Below are 16,090 nucleotides of genomic sequence, written 5' to 3'. Positions count from 1 at the left end.
GAAGAAGATGTCTGAAGAAATAAGCTGCCCATATGAGGGACATTTTGTTTAGCTCTTATTTAAAAAATATAAGCACAAACATGGAAGGGAGAAAAGAAACTAGTGTTTGTTCACAGGCTACTCTGTGCTAGATGCTACTCGACTTCTCATGTATTGTGCCCACTGAATCTCTCAATGACCTGAGTCTCTCATCTCTGGTTTGTAGGTGTGGAAACTGAGTTTAAGAAACATTCTCAAGGTCACAGTGTTAATAAGTGACACAGCTGGGATTTAAAATGAGGTCTTGTTGATGCTTAACTTTGTATTATTTCTACTTTGGTGTGTGTCTTTTTTTTTTTTTTTAATTTTGGAAGCCTCTAATAGTAGTGTTCAAAACAGTCAAGAAAAGAACAACAAATGTTCAGTCAACAAATATTTACGATGTGCAGGCACTGGGCAAAATTGCTGCTGTATGGGACTTATATGGGGAAGATAGATGGTAAACATAAGTAATAAGTACATGCAAAAATAATTTGAGATTGTGAGAAAAGGTATGAGGAATATAAATGGAAGCAAGTCATGGAGTTTTTTTTAGACAGAGTGGGCATTTTAAACTAAAATGTTACAGATTCTGTAAGGTGGCATTGAGTTCATATTGTGTGTTAGATGCCAGAATGTGGAAGCTGGCACGGGTGGACAGTGATCCTTACGGAGTGCTGAGGAAGGTCTGAAAAGGGTCTGTGGGGTGTGTGATAAGTGAGTTGAATTTGGAAGGTTGAGCTCCCGTCCACAAAAGGCTAGAACCTCTAGGCAGAGGGGACACACAGGTAAAGGCAGGGTTGTAGGAGATTCATCTGCCTCCTTGGAATCATAATGACTGCCTGTTTTAGAATGAGCTTTGCAGCTTTCCTTCTCTAAATCTTGTGTAATTCCAAAGAAATTTGGCATACTGGCTGCAGTCTCAGTGGTGGGTGAGATCCGGTGGTTTGGGGAACGGAAGCGTGTATGTCCACTTTCATAACACTGTTGTAAAGTCGGCTTGCTTTCTGCACTCTCTTCCCTCTGCCGTGCTCCGTTAGTTGCTTTGCATCTGATCATTGCGATTTAATAACATTTAATGACACTTCCCTGCTGATTTTAGTGCCAGCTACCCTTGGCATCTAAGCCCAGATGCACGTATTAAGGAGGGGACAGCCAAGGCCTCCAGGTTGGCAGTTACTTGGCTGGAAATCCCATTCACATTGGGAAACAAGATTTTTAAAATAAATTTGGCACTGGAAGCAATGCCATCCTTTTGTAAAGCTGTGTCAATAATCATAAACCCTCACAATCATGCCCCCCCAACCCTTGGCCAAGCTGACAAATATTCAGGCGTCAGCATATCCTCTTGATGCCACCTTCTGTTGACCCTGTGGGATTCGCTTGCTGTTTAGGTTGGCACTGGAGCACAATCTTGTGTTTTATGTAAGAAGGCACATGAGAGAAGTCCTTTGTGCTTTGCCTCTCTGAGTGGGTGCTGAGCAAGAGGTCTCATACCCCATCATTTTCGGTATGGTCAGAGCTAGTGAACATTTCTGTGGCCGGGTAACTGTTTTCTAACTATTGGCAAAGTTTTTTGTTTTTCGTTTTTTCCCCAGTGCCATTTTGTTCTAGGCTGGGATCATAGTGACCCAGCTTTGGCTTAAGATGAATTTTGCAAATATATGTATGTGGTGTGACTACAATATTTTCAGAGAAAATGGGCATGCGTGTGACACCGGCTGATGAAATATAGTGCCACATATGCTCAATCAGGCTGGGAAGGTCTACCCTTGGCAAATTGTACCAGTAAGAGGGCAAAGCTGGTTGAGAGCTGCAGAAATCTACAAAATTCTCTCCCCTGAGAAGGCTTGTTACTAGCATGCAACATAATACAGAACCTATTTTCTGGTATATTTTTCATTTTTGCTTTAGAATATCAAGGGAAAAGGCTGTTTCACATAGTTGGCCACTTAGCTTTATTATTCATCTTGCTCCCTCTCATTAATTTTTTTAAACACAGTGTTAAATGTTAGCGTCAGGTGTTGGCAGCCTTGCTGGATGGAACAGATTGCTTTGAAATAAACACAGCTGGAAACTGACCACATATTGTTTTTCTTCCTTTTAAGAAATGAAAGAGGCATTTATAGAAAGGCTGGGGAATGCTGTCCTTTCCAGAATTGCTTTATAGATTTATTCCTCCAAGTCTGGTTAATGATTAATGTCCCGCCTTGGTGTCCAAATGGACCCACTTCCCTTCTCCCTTCCTGAAGTTGCAGTTCCGCGGGAACAATGAACTAGCAGAGGTTTGCTGCAATCCGCACTTGAGGAGGGGGTGGAGTCAGTTCAGTTCTGTTTCTCTCTGCTGAAGTGTGGTCTTCTGAGCTAAGTGAATACCTTCGGTGGGCTTTTCCTCTGCCAGCCTTCCTTGCAGCCTTGAAAACCTCATCAGAATCAATTCTGCTGACTTCTTGCTGGGCTGCTCTTTCAGTGACGGGCACGTAAGTGAATTATGGAATGTTGGTGTGTGTGTTTGTGATTTGTGTCTTCTTTGATCTACTTTTAAAAATAAAGGCAGGGTATTTTCTTACTGTGTAATTCAACTAGGTTTTGTGTCTCCTGGAACGATTTTTCTTGTTGCTGTCAGAAGAGAACCAGGGGCCTTCTTTTTCACGCCTCGAAGACTTTATTGTTATTTTGGTCATTTATTCCTTTAATCTCTGTGCCAAAAGATTTCTTTTTCATCTCTCTCTTAGTTTACTATTTCTTTGTTTAGACATTTTGATGATGTGTTGAATTATAGGGTAATAATTGATTGCTATTAATGAATTGCTAATAATTAATTGCTATGGTATAATACTTATTGGTATGTTAAAGTTTTTCAAAGGAGCTTTTCTCTGTAAATAATTGTTTCTCTTGACATCTATCTTGTAAGAGCTGAGTTAGAAAGAAAGCTTGTAGAAGAGAGAGATGTAGGAATTTAAGAGTAATTTTAGCTTTTGGTTTGCTTAAAGGGCAATTGGGGAGCCTTTTTCACAGGCAAACTATATTTTACTTTCCTTTTGTTTTGTTTTATCTGAGAGAATTATAGAGTCATATCTGTTGGGATTACCTGAATTACCTGTCGCCTGTTTTGCAATACGTGTTATCTGGACAAGTTGAATTTGTCATTCACTCCTTACTAGAGTATCTCATTGAAAACAGCATTCCCTATCTTTTTGACGGAGGCCTATGGATGGGAATTGTTGGAATTAGGCTCTCTATCTAGTTGGATTCTCACAAACAGATCACACACTTCGCGTTGTTCCTGGTACATAGCACAGCTCTATGTACTAATAACTGACCAACTTAGTAACATGTGCTAAATAGCTTCCTGGACTCCAGGAGTAGGAAAGTGAATGGTGAGTTTAGAAACTTATAAAATATATAGATAAGCCCAAATGAAGGGAGAATTGAGAAAACCTGTTATAAAGAAGATCATTGTAAAAGGCTTTCTCTGGGTTGATTGCTGCCAAGCATATTTTTTCCTGGCTTTATACAGCTTGGCAGAATTGATCTAGATTTTGGATTTTGAAAGCATGAAAAAAAAAAGGACTCAATTATGCGTTATATTGAGCTATGATAATATGGCGAATTCTGATTGTGATTTCTTAAATGACTTATTTTTGAATGAGAGCCTACGGATTCTTTTTCTAAATGATTATAATTAACACCTACTTAAGGTATCTCAGTGCACTTTCCTATATTATCTCATTTGATTCCCATATCAGTTCAATAAGGTCAGTATTCATGTTACTTCCCCATTTTACAATTGAGGATATCGAGAATCAGAGGAAAAGTGATTCTGGAGATCACTTGGCGAACGGAGAAACCAGATGTAAGCTGTTTTTTGAAAAACTCAAAACCCCATACTCCCTGTACCCCATGCTGTCTGATCATCTCTAAACTTCTTCCACTGTGGAACAGGAAAGGACCTCTGCCCTGGGTGTCCGGGGACGTGCGTTCTCCTTCTGCCTGGGTCTGTGATGTGATGTGAGCTGGCTCTGTGATGCTGAGCAATCACTGAAGTCCTTGGATGTCATTTTCCTGCAAAGAGGTTACTTTGTTTGATAAGTTTCTTTGCAGCTTTGGGATTTCCCTCCAGGGCCCTGTCTGGGATTGTGTCAGCTCTGTAGTGCTCATCAGCAGTGTAGAGAAGAGGCAAGAAAGACAGTAGAACCGTGGGCGTTCCGTCCAGCTCTGCTTTGGTTTCCCCTGCCAAAAACACCGAGAGACACAGCATCTCCTTTGATGAGGAAAAATCCCAGGCCCTTAACAAGACTCTTTTCTCTGATCTGCTTTCTGAGCTGGCATTTCTTTTTGACCCATCAACAAAAGTATTTGAGCCAAGCTCTCTTGTGGTTTCAGCCCGGGAATGAACACATCAGTTATATTCCCATCTGGCCCCCAAAGAAGGGAAAATTTCCTTGCATGAGCCCATGTGTTATCTTAATACTTTTTGGAACAGGGCAAATGTAAATAAATATTACTCTATCCATCTCTTAGGTGTTTCGTCTTATTTAAGGTGGTTGAGAATGGGCAGGGCAGAATAGTGGGCAAGTATTTTTTATTCTACCTCCATGGCTAACTCTATCAGTCATTCACAGATCAATTTAGAAAATTGTGGGATACTCAGATAAGGGTAACTGCGTTTGACTGACAGTAAAAAGAAAAAAGGCTGGCCCAGTGGCATAGTGGTTATATTCTCATGCTCTGCTTTAGCAGCCAGGGGTTTGCCACTTTGGATCCTGGGCACAGACCTACACACCGCTTGTCAGGCCATGCTGTGGTAAGCCTCACACATATAAAGTAGAGGAAGATGGGCCCAGATGTTAGTTCAGGGCCCATCTTCCTCAAAAAAACACAAAAACAAAACCAGAAAACTTAACCAACACCATGTACCATTACCATCATTATGTACAAGAAAGAACAAAGAAGTTGGAATGACAAACTCTCAGTAGGGAGAAAAGGGCAGGTCTCCCTCGGTAAAGAGAGTTGGCATTCTTCTTCTGACATTTTCACCCTGGAGTGGTGAGAAACCTCATCCATGACCACGGTCTGCATTTGGGAAGCTCTGCTCAGCCTGGTACTTGATTGCTTGTCACTCACAGACTTCCTGGTAGGAAGTGGAGCTCTGAATGGGGAGATGAGAGCTACGTTCCCAGATCAGCCCTTTTCTTCTGCTTCTGAGCTCGTACTGTGATTTAGACTTTAACTTTATCCTTACGTCTTTCCCTATAGGCAAGAAGCGAAACCCCGGCCTTAAAATTCCAAAAGAAGCATTTGAACAACCTCAGACCAGTTCCACGTAAGTTGGCAAGATGCTCATCTTAATCCAAACACTTGTACTTTACAGATGTCCAGGGAACGGGTGTTCATTTTTGGACTGGTGAGCAATACCTTGACTATGGAAATAGGTGTTAGAAAGAGGAGCCCTTTAAAGGAGGAAGCCATGTGCTCATTGTTCTGAGACTTGAAATAATCATACTCGGTCAGTCATTGAATGGGTAGCTTTGAACTGAGTGTCTCATATTACTGGTTGGCTGAAAATTGAGTGTCACAAATGCGTTTGGCAGATGGGGTCCTACGTATGTCCAGGAAGCTCACTGGACATGGAAGTTTTGCCTTTTCCATATAGATTTGAGCGAACAAGCAACTCCCTGTGAAAGCCGCTACTATAAAACTTGGGTTGAGACAGAAAGATGGTATTTGGTGAGGACTCAGCATCCTGACACCTCAATCCTGTCCCATATAAACAGAAGGCGAAATGAAGTAAAGGAACATATTTTTTATTAGCTGAGGCTTTGGTCCAAATCCCTGAGTGAGCTCAACTCCCAGTGAAGCAGGACACCCTCTCTCTGAGCCTCCGTATTGTTTCTTTGTCTCTCTGTGAGGTGGGGAGGGTATCCAGCTGGTGGTATGATCGCCTATGGAAGCATATGCATGGAGGAATGGAAATTCCAAGGAAAAGAAATCACAGCAGAGGTACTAAAGAGGCAGGGCAAGTACAAAGAGAGACCATCCCAGTGGAAGGTTGAGTTTTTAAGGCTTTTGCTCATCTCTACAAAAGTGCCTTCCTTTGTAAAGGTTTTTGACTGTAACCCTGATCCAGCCTATCAGAAAGTGCGCCCCCTGGTGTTGGAATGAGCTAGTAAAAATGATCATGACATGTAAGACTGCTAAGACTGTTAGTCATTGCATTCTGTGCATCAATATAAACAAACTTTCCACTGAAGAACCTCTAAGAACAAAACTGAGAGGAAGGTGATTCTTCACGGTTCCGGACTGCAGCTCAAGGGCCAAACTGAAGTTAGACTGTTCCTTTCGTGAGGATCTACAGGAGGACGTTCTTTCCATATCTATTTTCAAGATTGGGTTTTTTTTGGTGCCTCTGGTTGTTTTTTTCCTGTGGACCCATGAACTGTGTAATTAGTAACTTTTCCTTTTTTATTGGTTTCTTGAGCACTTAGAGTCAAATATGTGGCTTCCCTGTACCACCTGTATAAGACTTTATGGGATAGACTTTAAATTTTTTTTATTTTAAAGTAATTGCAGATTCGCAGGAGGTCGCAAAGAAGCATACAAGGAAGTCCCATGTATCCATCCCCAAGCTCACATCCTCCTCCTTGATGTTAACATCTTACACAACTCTAGTACATTATCAAAACTAAGAAGTTGGCATTGGTGCGAACCATAGAGCTTCTTCAGATTTCACCAGCAATATGAACACTCATTTGTGTGTGTGTGTGTCCATGCAATTTTATCACTTGTGTAGCCTTGCATAACCACTACCATAGTCAAGATACTCAACTGTATGAACACTACAAGACTCTTTCGTGTTACTCCCTTATAGCCACAGCCACCTCTAACCCCTGTCCCTGTTATCCCTAAGCCCTGGCAACCACTAATATGTTCTCCATCTCCATTTTGTTATTTCATGATTTCTCTGTAAATGGAATCATGCATCTCCTTTTTGAGATTGCCTTTTTCCCTTCACTATAATTTCCTTGAGGTTCATTCAAGTTGTTGCACGTATCAATAGTTCATTCCTTGTGATTGTTGAATACCATTCCAAGGTATGGATATACCACAGTTTAACTCTTTAAACATTGAAGGAGATATGAGTAGTTTCCAGTTTGGGGCTATTGTGAATAAAGCTGCTATGAACATTCTTGTACCAGTTCCTGCATGAAAATAAGTCATAATTTCCCTGGGATATATGTCTAATAGTGCAATTACTTGGGTCATTTGGTAAGTTCAGTTTTACTTTTGAAAGAACTGCAGAAGTATTTTCCAGAGTGATTGTACGATTCTCATTTTACATTCTTACCAGCAATGTATGAATGATTTCAGTTTCTCTGCATCCCTGCCAACATTATCACTATTTTTCGTTTTAGCCATTCTGATAGATGTGTAGTGATGTATCATTGTAGTTTAATCCTCATCTCTCTAATGGATAATGACATTGAACATTTTTAGGTGTTTATTTTTCATCCGTATATCTTCTCTGGTGAAATGTCCGTCTATACATCTGTTTGCCTATATTTTAATTAGATTAGATTATTCTTTTAATGTTGCGTTTTGAGAGTTCTTTGTATATTCTAGACACAAGGAGTTTGTCAGATATCTGATTTAAAAACATCTTCTCCCAGTCTGCAATTGGTCTTTTTGTCCTTTCATTTTGATGAAGTCCAATCTAGCAGTTTTTCTTCTTATGGATCATGCTTTTGGTGACAGGTTTTGGAAGCCTTTGCCTCGTCACAGGTCCTGAAGATTTTCTCCCATGTTCTTTTCTAGAAGTTTTATAGTTTTACATTTTAGCTTTAACTCCATGATGCATTTTGAGTTTAATTTTTGTACAAGGTGTCAAGTTTAGGTAGAGCTTTATTTTTTGCCAATAGATTTCCAGTTGCTTCAGCATCCTTAGTTAAAAAGGCTATCCTTCCTCCATTGATGGGTCGTGCTAGGTCTGCACCTGGGATCTGGACCGCGAACCCTGGGCCACTGAAGCAGAGTGCAAGAACTTAACCATTATGCCACTGGGCAGGCCGCATGGTATTCCGTTTTTTATTTTAGTTTCCACTTGTTCATTTTCAGTATATAGAAGTACAATCGATTTTTCTGTATTGATCTTATATCCTGTGACCTTACTAAACTCACTTACTAGTTCTAGGAGCTTTTTTGTAGATTCCTTAGAGATTTCTATGTACACAGTCATGCCTTCCACAAATAGAGACAGTTTGATTTCTTTCTTTCCAAACTGTATTTTTCTTACTTTTATCCATTTTCTTTATTTCAGCGTCAAGCATGTCCTGTACTATGTTAAATAAGATTGGTGTGAGAGCAGGCAACCTTGCTTTGTTCTTAGAAGGAAAGCATTCCATCTTTTATCATTAAACATGTTATGTTTTTGTAGATGCTCTTTATGAAGTTGAAAAAGTTCCTCTCTAGTCACAGTATACTGAGAGTTTTTATCATGAATATGTGTTGAATCTTCTTGAATGCTTTTTTGTACATCAGTTTGTATGATCATAGATTTTTCTTCTTTGTACTATTGATATGGATTATATCGATTGATTTTTAAATATTGAACTATCCTTGCCTACCCAAAATAAATCCCACTTGGTTGTATTATATTATTTTTCTATACATTGTTGGATTCAATCTGCTAAAATTTTGTTGAAGATTTTTTTCTTTAAGTTCATAAGAGATGTTGGTCTCTAGTGTTGTATGGGTTTTTTTGCTGTGTATCATTATTTACTGGTTTTGGTGTTGAGGTAATACAGGCCTCATAAATGAGTTGGTAAGAGTTCCTTTTTTTTTCTGGAAGACATTGTATAAAATTGGTGTTAATTCAATTTTCAATGTTTGCTAAAATTCTCCAGTGAAACAAAGTGAGCCTGGATATTTCTTTCTCTGGAGATTTTTAGTTACAAATTCAATTTCTTTACTAGTTATAGGACTATTAAGATGATCTGTTTCACCATGGCTAAGTTCTGGTAGCTTGTGGTTTTCAAGGAATTAATCTGTTTCTTCTAAGTTATTGAGTTTATTAAAGTTGTTCATAGTATTTCCTGATTATCCTTTTAATGGCTGCAGAATATGTTGTCATATCCTCTGGTTTTTTTCCCTAGTATTGGTAATTTATGTCTTCTCTTTTGTTATCTGTGTCAATTTTACTAGAGGTTTATCAATTTTATTGATTTTTTTTTAAGAGCCAATTTTGTTTTCGTTACTTTCCTATTTTCAATTTTATTGATTTCTACTCTTATCTTTATTATTTCCTTTGAGATACTTTCTTATATCAACCTTCCAGCTGTCTTACATTCCTTTCCTTTAAATTTTTCTTCTTCACCTTTCTAATTTATATTAATTTTCTGTATTTTATGAATTTTTGAAAGCCACTGTAAATTCCTTCTTGGTACAGACAAATGAATAAAAACCTGTGCAAGGATAAACTTGGTTTCTATGTTGTCTTTCCCTTATGTGGTAGAATAGACTCTGACTGTACTTTTCTTTTTCACCATGTTAAGGAAAGAGCATCACTTCATTATTGTAGACTATACCACTTTAGCTCATGGAGAGGCTTATTATTATTATTATTTTAATACTGAGGCTAAAATTTGTACTCCTGAAGAAGTAGCTTCCACATTTTCTGTTTTTCTTGGCAATTTTTTGAGCTTGGCTCGATGACTCTTACCATTTATACCCTGCCTCCTTCTGCTGTAATACACAAAAATAAATAGCCTGGGACAGAGCTCCATTCTCCTTAGTTCCGTGTGTGTGGTCCTTCTGCGTGAGCTCTTACTTTGAGTAACTGATGTCAATGTGTTTTTGCCTCAGATTTCTGAGCTGTTGTCCCCTCACTTAAGCGGCAGTAACTAATTCTGAATCGATTCTGTGCTTGTTGACATTATTTCATTTAATCCTCACGAGAAACTCAGGAGGCAGTTACTATTGCTCTCACTTTATAAGTGAGAAAAGAGACCTGTACATGGGTCAGGTGTCTTGCTCGAAGCAGGTGAGATTGCTACGTGGATAAGAGTTCAGGCTCATGGCACTAGAATGCCTACGCTTGTATTTGGGATCCAAATGTCACTAGTGGAATACCTTAGGCAAGTTGCCTATCCCCAGTAAGCCTTGGTTTCCCTTTTTGAACAATAGAAATAAACAATGATGTGGTTGCTATGAGGATTAGGTGTCATAATCCATATTAAGTGGCTAGACTACTGCCGATTCTGTTCTAATTTCTCAATGAAGGTCACTCCAAGTATTGTTGTTGTTATTATCACTCCACTTAATATTTATTATTGTGAAGTGGGAGAGCTGGCATACAAGCTTAGGGCTCTCTGAGTTTCAAGTATGTATTCTTAGCCACGCACGCATTGGACTGGTAGAGACTGTGGCCGAACAGCCCATGGCTCTGAGATAACAGGCACAATCTTACTTCTACAGTTGAGAAGACTTTGGCGTGGCTCTGGGTTCCCATAGAGATGGGTATAGTCTACACCATCTCTATGAATGACCTTAAATTATTTAGTCTGTTTCAATGTTAATTCTTCACATTCAAATAGAGATAATAATACTTCTAAGAGTTGTGAAAATTAAAGAAGATATTTTATGTAAAGAGTCTAGTACAGTCTCTGGCCCAAGTAGATGCTTAATAAATTTTGTTGACTACATGAATAATAATTGTAACAATAACCAGTGAACTGATTACTCAGGTAACATTATAAATAAATAATTATTACAATAAACCAAAACTGTTCATATAAACAACTAATACTAGGTGACCTTTGGAATACCTTTGGCCTTCCAGGGAAGGAATTTTGTAATAAGCTTGGTTCTTTTCCCGGAGGACTAAAATATTGAATAAGTGACAGAGAACATCCACCCACAGTTTAAACCTCCTGCATAGCTCAAGGCTCCAGGCAAACTAACATGCCCAGCCCTGGACAGGACACAGTGTCAACTAATCTAATACGAGCTGTCAGTCTTGGCCTCTTGATTTGATGCTCTTGGCAGACCTGATGAGCCCAAAGGCCTAAGGCTTGGGACGATTGATCATTTTCATTAGGGGAGACCTGGGTGTTGGGAGTAGCTTCCTTGGATTCAGTCAGTCTTGGATTGGAATCATGGCTTCCCCACTTGGGAGCAAGTTAGTTAAACTCTAAGCCAGTTTCTCATCTGGATCATGGGAATGACGATGCTTGTAGGGGTGTGTGTATGTATGTATGTGTGCATGTTTAAAGAATTAAATGAGATGCTGGTAAAGTACCTAGCCCAACTTTCAGCATATTCCTTTTCTCCTTAGGTCAAGACTGAGATTTAGGTGGTAAGAGTTTTATTCTCAACTCTATTGAGGACTGTATGGCTTCAGCAAATCACTGACTTGTTTTGGGTTTCGTTTTTCTCAATCTGGAAAATGGCGTGAAACCCTCCTATTAGGTAGAGGTGTAATGGCAAGGTTAGTAGAAAGCTGGAGTCAGTAAACTTTTTTTTGCCAAAGGCTAGATAGTAAATATTTTAGGTTCCCCAGGCCACACTGGGCTCTATTGGATATTCTTTGTTGTGTGTTTTTTTACAACCCTTTAAATTTGTAAAAATCTGTCTTAGCCGGGTGACAAGCTATCATTTGTGGAGCCCTGATATAAAATACTAGAATATCAGACCTGGAGGAGGTCTGTAAATAAGAGGTCTGGGTGAGAGGTCTTACCCAATACTCTCGTTGGATGGTGAGAAAACAGAGGTAGCCCCAAATAATTTTTTTATTAGTGACTTTTCTGTTACTTTATATTTTTTAGAAGGAAGGGTGCTGAACAATTGCAAAGGACTTTTTATTATCTTAGTCACATGTTTCAAGTAATATTTGCCTTTATTTCAAAGTTCCAGTGCAATTAGTACAAATTGTGACAACTAAAGAAAAACAACTTTAGAAATTTTAAGAATGAGAAATCAGATTTTTAGAAATTTGATTCCTCTGGAAAGCATTTCTGAAGAAAAAGTCTCTGCTCAGGAACACAAGATATATAAAAACATCACTCCTGTGTGCGTGTGTGTGTGTGTGTGTGTGCACGCGTGTGTGTTCATCTCTTTCCCTCCCAGTCCCTGGTTTTAAATTAATACAGAAAAATTTTAAGTATTCCATGCATATCAAAGGGATTTGGAGGTGAGAGAAGGCTTGCCATTAGAACCTTAGATTCGTGTTTATACAAGTGTTTATGGTCCTACTTTTTCCTTATTCTTTTATTTATTTATTTAGTTTCAGCAGAAGGGGAAGAATTACAATGCATTAGAGTTGGAAAAAGTCATCATTGCCAAAGGATTCTTTTCTCTCTTCCTTTCATCTTCCCTTGTATTTTTCTAGAGATAATTCTGGCATGTAATGTCCCTTCAGGGACACCTGAGGGTCTCTTTGGTCACCCTTTGTTCTGGCAGCTCTCGGATTCTTTTGTCTTTAGCCTCTAGTTGCTTTCTTTGTTTGATCATATTAACAGTATGTTTCTTGACATTTACTACTTTTGTCATGATACTTTTTGTGCATTTTTTATTTCAAGAAAATGCCTTTCTGGGCTCCTACTTAGGTGCACAGCCAAAGCCAAACATCTTTCTCTTAAGTGGATTGATATTCACCAGGGAGCAATGAAGTAGTAGAAATAAATACACATGAGGGGGCTCTGTGTTCTCTCTTGTGGAGACAGAAAATCAGCAAACTTCTGCCTGCTGAGAGGACCCCTGGCCAGTTTGTACACTAAGTATAGGAGAAATATCGCCACTAGATTAGACAGCCTGGTAGAATAGAAAGTATTCTGACCTGAAAATCAGGAGACCTGGGTTAGTTGTGACCTTGGGCAAGTCACTTCAGCTCTCTGGAGCTTTTTCCATCTGTAAAGGCAGGGACTAGACAGATTTGGAATTCCCGTGTTCTATGAATTTTATGAGGTAACAGAACCATACCCCAATTATGGTCTCTTTTTTTTTAAACAATTGTGGAAAAACTGGTGGGATAATTGGACACATTGGTGCTCTTGGATAAAAGAAAAAGTTTGGGGCTTACTAGAATAATAGTATAATTATCTATATAACAATGTATGTTATACTTATTGGATATTTACTATATGCCGGGCATTCTTTTAAGCATTTTACTTGGAATATCTCATTTAATACTCGCTCTTTCTCCATGAAGTAGGTACACTATTATCCTCATGTTAAAGAAAAAATGGAAGCTCAAAGAGATTGAGTAATTTAAACCCAAATGTATTTCATTCAAAATCCCACACTATTAACACTTTTATGTTGCTTTATTTTACTCATGAACTTTCACCTTATTTCTAAGGAAAAAATCTCTCCAGTCGCCCGTGATTTGGGAAGGACATATTTGACTAAATATCTCCTGTTTTTTCTTTTCCTCCTTGTCTTTCTTAGGCCACCTCGAGATTTAGACTCCAAAGCTTGCATTTCTATTGGAAGTCAGGTGAGAAAAATCATGTCTGCCAGTTAGTGTTTTGCCATTTTATATATATGCTTTCTGATTGGCCATTGAAAATTTATTTTTTGTAACATGCTCTCAGGGGGTGAATCAAAAAACTTTGAATTTAAACGGAGGTGGTCTGTGGAGCTCTTGCAGTTCTAAATGTTGCATTGAAATCAGGCTACTGTGGTCCTGATAGGAGGTATTTGAGAAGAGTAGATGACTCCCTTTGGGGTACATTCCTCAAGGTCCGAGCATAGATCCGGTTGCCATCAGTCAGCAAATGGATTACACGTGTAATTATGGGGACATGGCTAAAGAACCATAACGGAGACAGGTTACACGGAGCAATTTGGCAGCTGGGTTGGAGTTGGATCTCTGTATTCCCTATGACAAGAAGGAGGCATGCCACAGGAGTCTAAATATCTCCCGGCGCTTCTTGCTTTCAGTGGCTGGTTGGAAAAGTTTCTAGACCAGAAGCTTCTGGACCAGAAATAGAAATAATCCTTAGAACATTGGGAGAAACCAGAGAAAGGACATCACAGTCTATATCCAGTTAATTTTTCTCTGTCCTATTGCATTGTTCTCTCTTGCAGAACTTTGAGGTGAAGGCGGATGACCTGGAGCCTATAGTGGAACTGGGACGAGGTGCGTACGGGGTAGTGGAGAAGATGCGACACGTGCCCAGCGGGCAGATCATGGCGGTGAAGGTAGAGTTGACATTCCCCCAACGTTTTCTTTCTGTGGTGTATATGTTTGTCCATCTTAATTGCACATCAGCTCTTTCATAGAAGCAAACAATCTTCAATGGGGTGAAACAGAAAAATTATTTGTAGGGAACAGTATTTCCCTCCAAATGTGTGGGGAAAATGCTTCCTTGGTATGAGTTGCATGTACTGTTTTCTTTTTGAACTAATAAATCCAACGCCCTCCTTTTAATTTTTTATGCAACCGCCATGTCATCATTACACTTAAAAGAATTGACAATACTTCCTTAGTGTCATCTAATACCAGGTCCAAATTAAAATGACCGTGATCGTCTCAAAGTATTTTTTTTTTCCTGTTGGTTGTTCAAATCAGAATCCCAACAAAGTTCACATATTGCATTTGGTCGCTACGTCTCAAAAGTCTCTTTTATTCTATATTCTGTTGCTTTTAGGGAACTGTCCCTGAAAATCAGGAAACCAGAATTAGGGGAAAAAATTGTCTCCCTTTGTGGAAGAAAGGAGGATAAAATACATCTTGAGCGAATCTGCATAGTTTTTAGCTATACAAAGGAATTTAGAATCATTGCATATTTCTTGAGAAGATGCTGGAAAGACCTTGGAGAATGACCATCTCTGATGAATGAACAGATTTGGGCCATTGCTAGGAATGTGGGTGGTCAAATGACTTGGATTCCTTTGTTTTTGGAGAATGGCGATATCTTTCCCTTACCTGGTAGATTTTTCTGTTTGTTCTTTCGCCAGCTCTGCTAAGTAGGCAAAAAAACGTGAAAGCCTAGTGATGTTATATCTTTCCTGTCGTTTATTGGCATAGTCATGTTTCTGTAAAGCCATCTTTGCTGGTGTGACAGATTTCTGTTCTCTCAGAAACACTGGATTAGGAGTGGATGATTTCTTCATTTCTGTTTGATTCCTTCCATTTCTGTAGCTGTGTCAATTCTCTCTCAGTTGCTATTTAGTCCAAATATTCTTATTTGTTCTCAGAGAGGGACTTTTGGCTATTTTTGCAGGACCCTCAAATCAGCCACAAAATATTTAACACTCTTTGCAGTGAACAAACATAATACAGTAAACCAGACTGTTTTTGCAACTTGGAAATACATTCCCAAACATTTGCACACTCTCCAAAATATATTATCAGTTTGCTTCTTACCGGGGATTATTCAGGAAATGAACGAATAGCAGTCTTCCTTATTTTTCATTTGTTACAAATAGCTAATCACTTAGGGCGGGTATTCGAAAGGTTGTTGCTTGAAGTTGTGCGGTGAATTTTTATACTCTTTTCAGGATGGGACTCTTTAAGGTCCCTGCCTTACTCACGGACTTATCCTCAGAGCAGTAACCATACATTTTTTCATGCATTCCCATTCAGCGGATCCGGGCCACAGTAAATAGCCAGGAGCAGAAAAGGCTATTGATGGATTTGGATATTTCCATGAGGACAGTGGACTGTCCTTTTACAGTCACCTTTTATGGCGCACTCTTCCGGGAGGTAGGTGATCCTTCAATTTAAAGTCCAAGGAGAACAATAACTAAAGAAGTTCCTCTGATCACATGAATACCGTGCGCAATCCTGGCACCCTTTCTTGTGAGACACGTCTTCTGTGGAGAGTTTTACGCTTGTGCAATGATGACATGCCCTGGTGTAAAGTTGGCTTGCAATTAGAGTATTTTCAAATATGTTTAGCCTTTTAAAGATGCTGAGGCTCCCCTTCTCCTTTCTGTTTTGGTTTGTCTATTTTGGCAGAACTGTCTATATCAATTATCTCTAGACTGATTTAGATAGAATCCTTAAAATCTGAAATACTCTCGTCTTTTCGCCACTTGATAAGCTTCATGTAGCCTCGTGTACCATGTA

At 39.1% G+C, this 16,090-nt stretch overlaps 1 protein-coding gene across 3 annotated transcripts in view; it reads left to right on the top strand.

Annotated features, from left to right (window-relative positions):
- The window catches only part of MAP2K6 (mitogen-activated protein kinase kinase 6), a 116,939-nt gene that overhangs the window by 68,832 nt on the left and 32,017 nt on the right, over positions 1–16,090 (top strand). For all 3 annotated transcript variants that reach the window (XM_001498752.7, XM_005597237.4, XM_070226969.1), the window contains exons 2-5: positions 5,278–5,344; positions 13,462–13,510; positions 14,104–14,217; positions 15,605–15,724. In XM_001498752.7, the coding sequence (XP_001498802.1) occupies positions 5,278–5,344; positions 13,462–13,510; positions 14,104–14,217; positions 15,605–15,724 (350 nt within the window). The remainder of the gene's footprint in view (positions 1–5,277; positions 5,345–13,461; positions 13,511–14,103; positions 14,218–15,604; positions 15,725–16,090) is intronic.

Source organism: Equus caballus, chromosome 11 (genome assembly GCF_041296265.1).
Source record: "Equus caballus isolate H_3958 breed thoroughbred chromosome 11, TB-T2T, whole genome shotgun sequence".
Classification (NCBI taxonomy): Eukaryota; Metazoa; Chordata; class Mammalia; order Perissodactyla; family Equidae; genus Equus; species Equus caballus.
The sequence above is the reverse complement of the archived record's forward strand: the minus strand, read 5'-3'. Positions and strand labels throughout refer to the sequence as shown.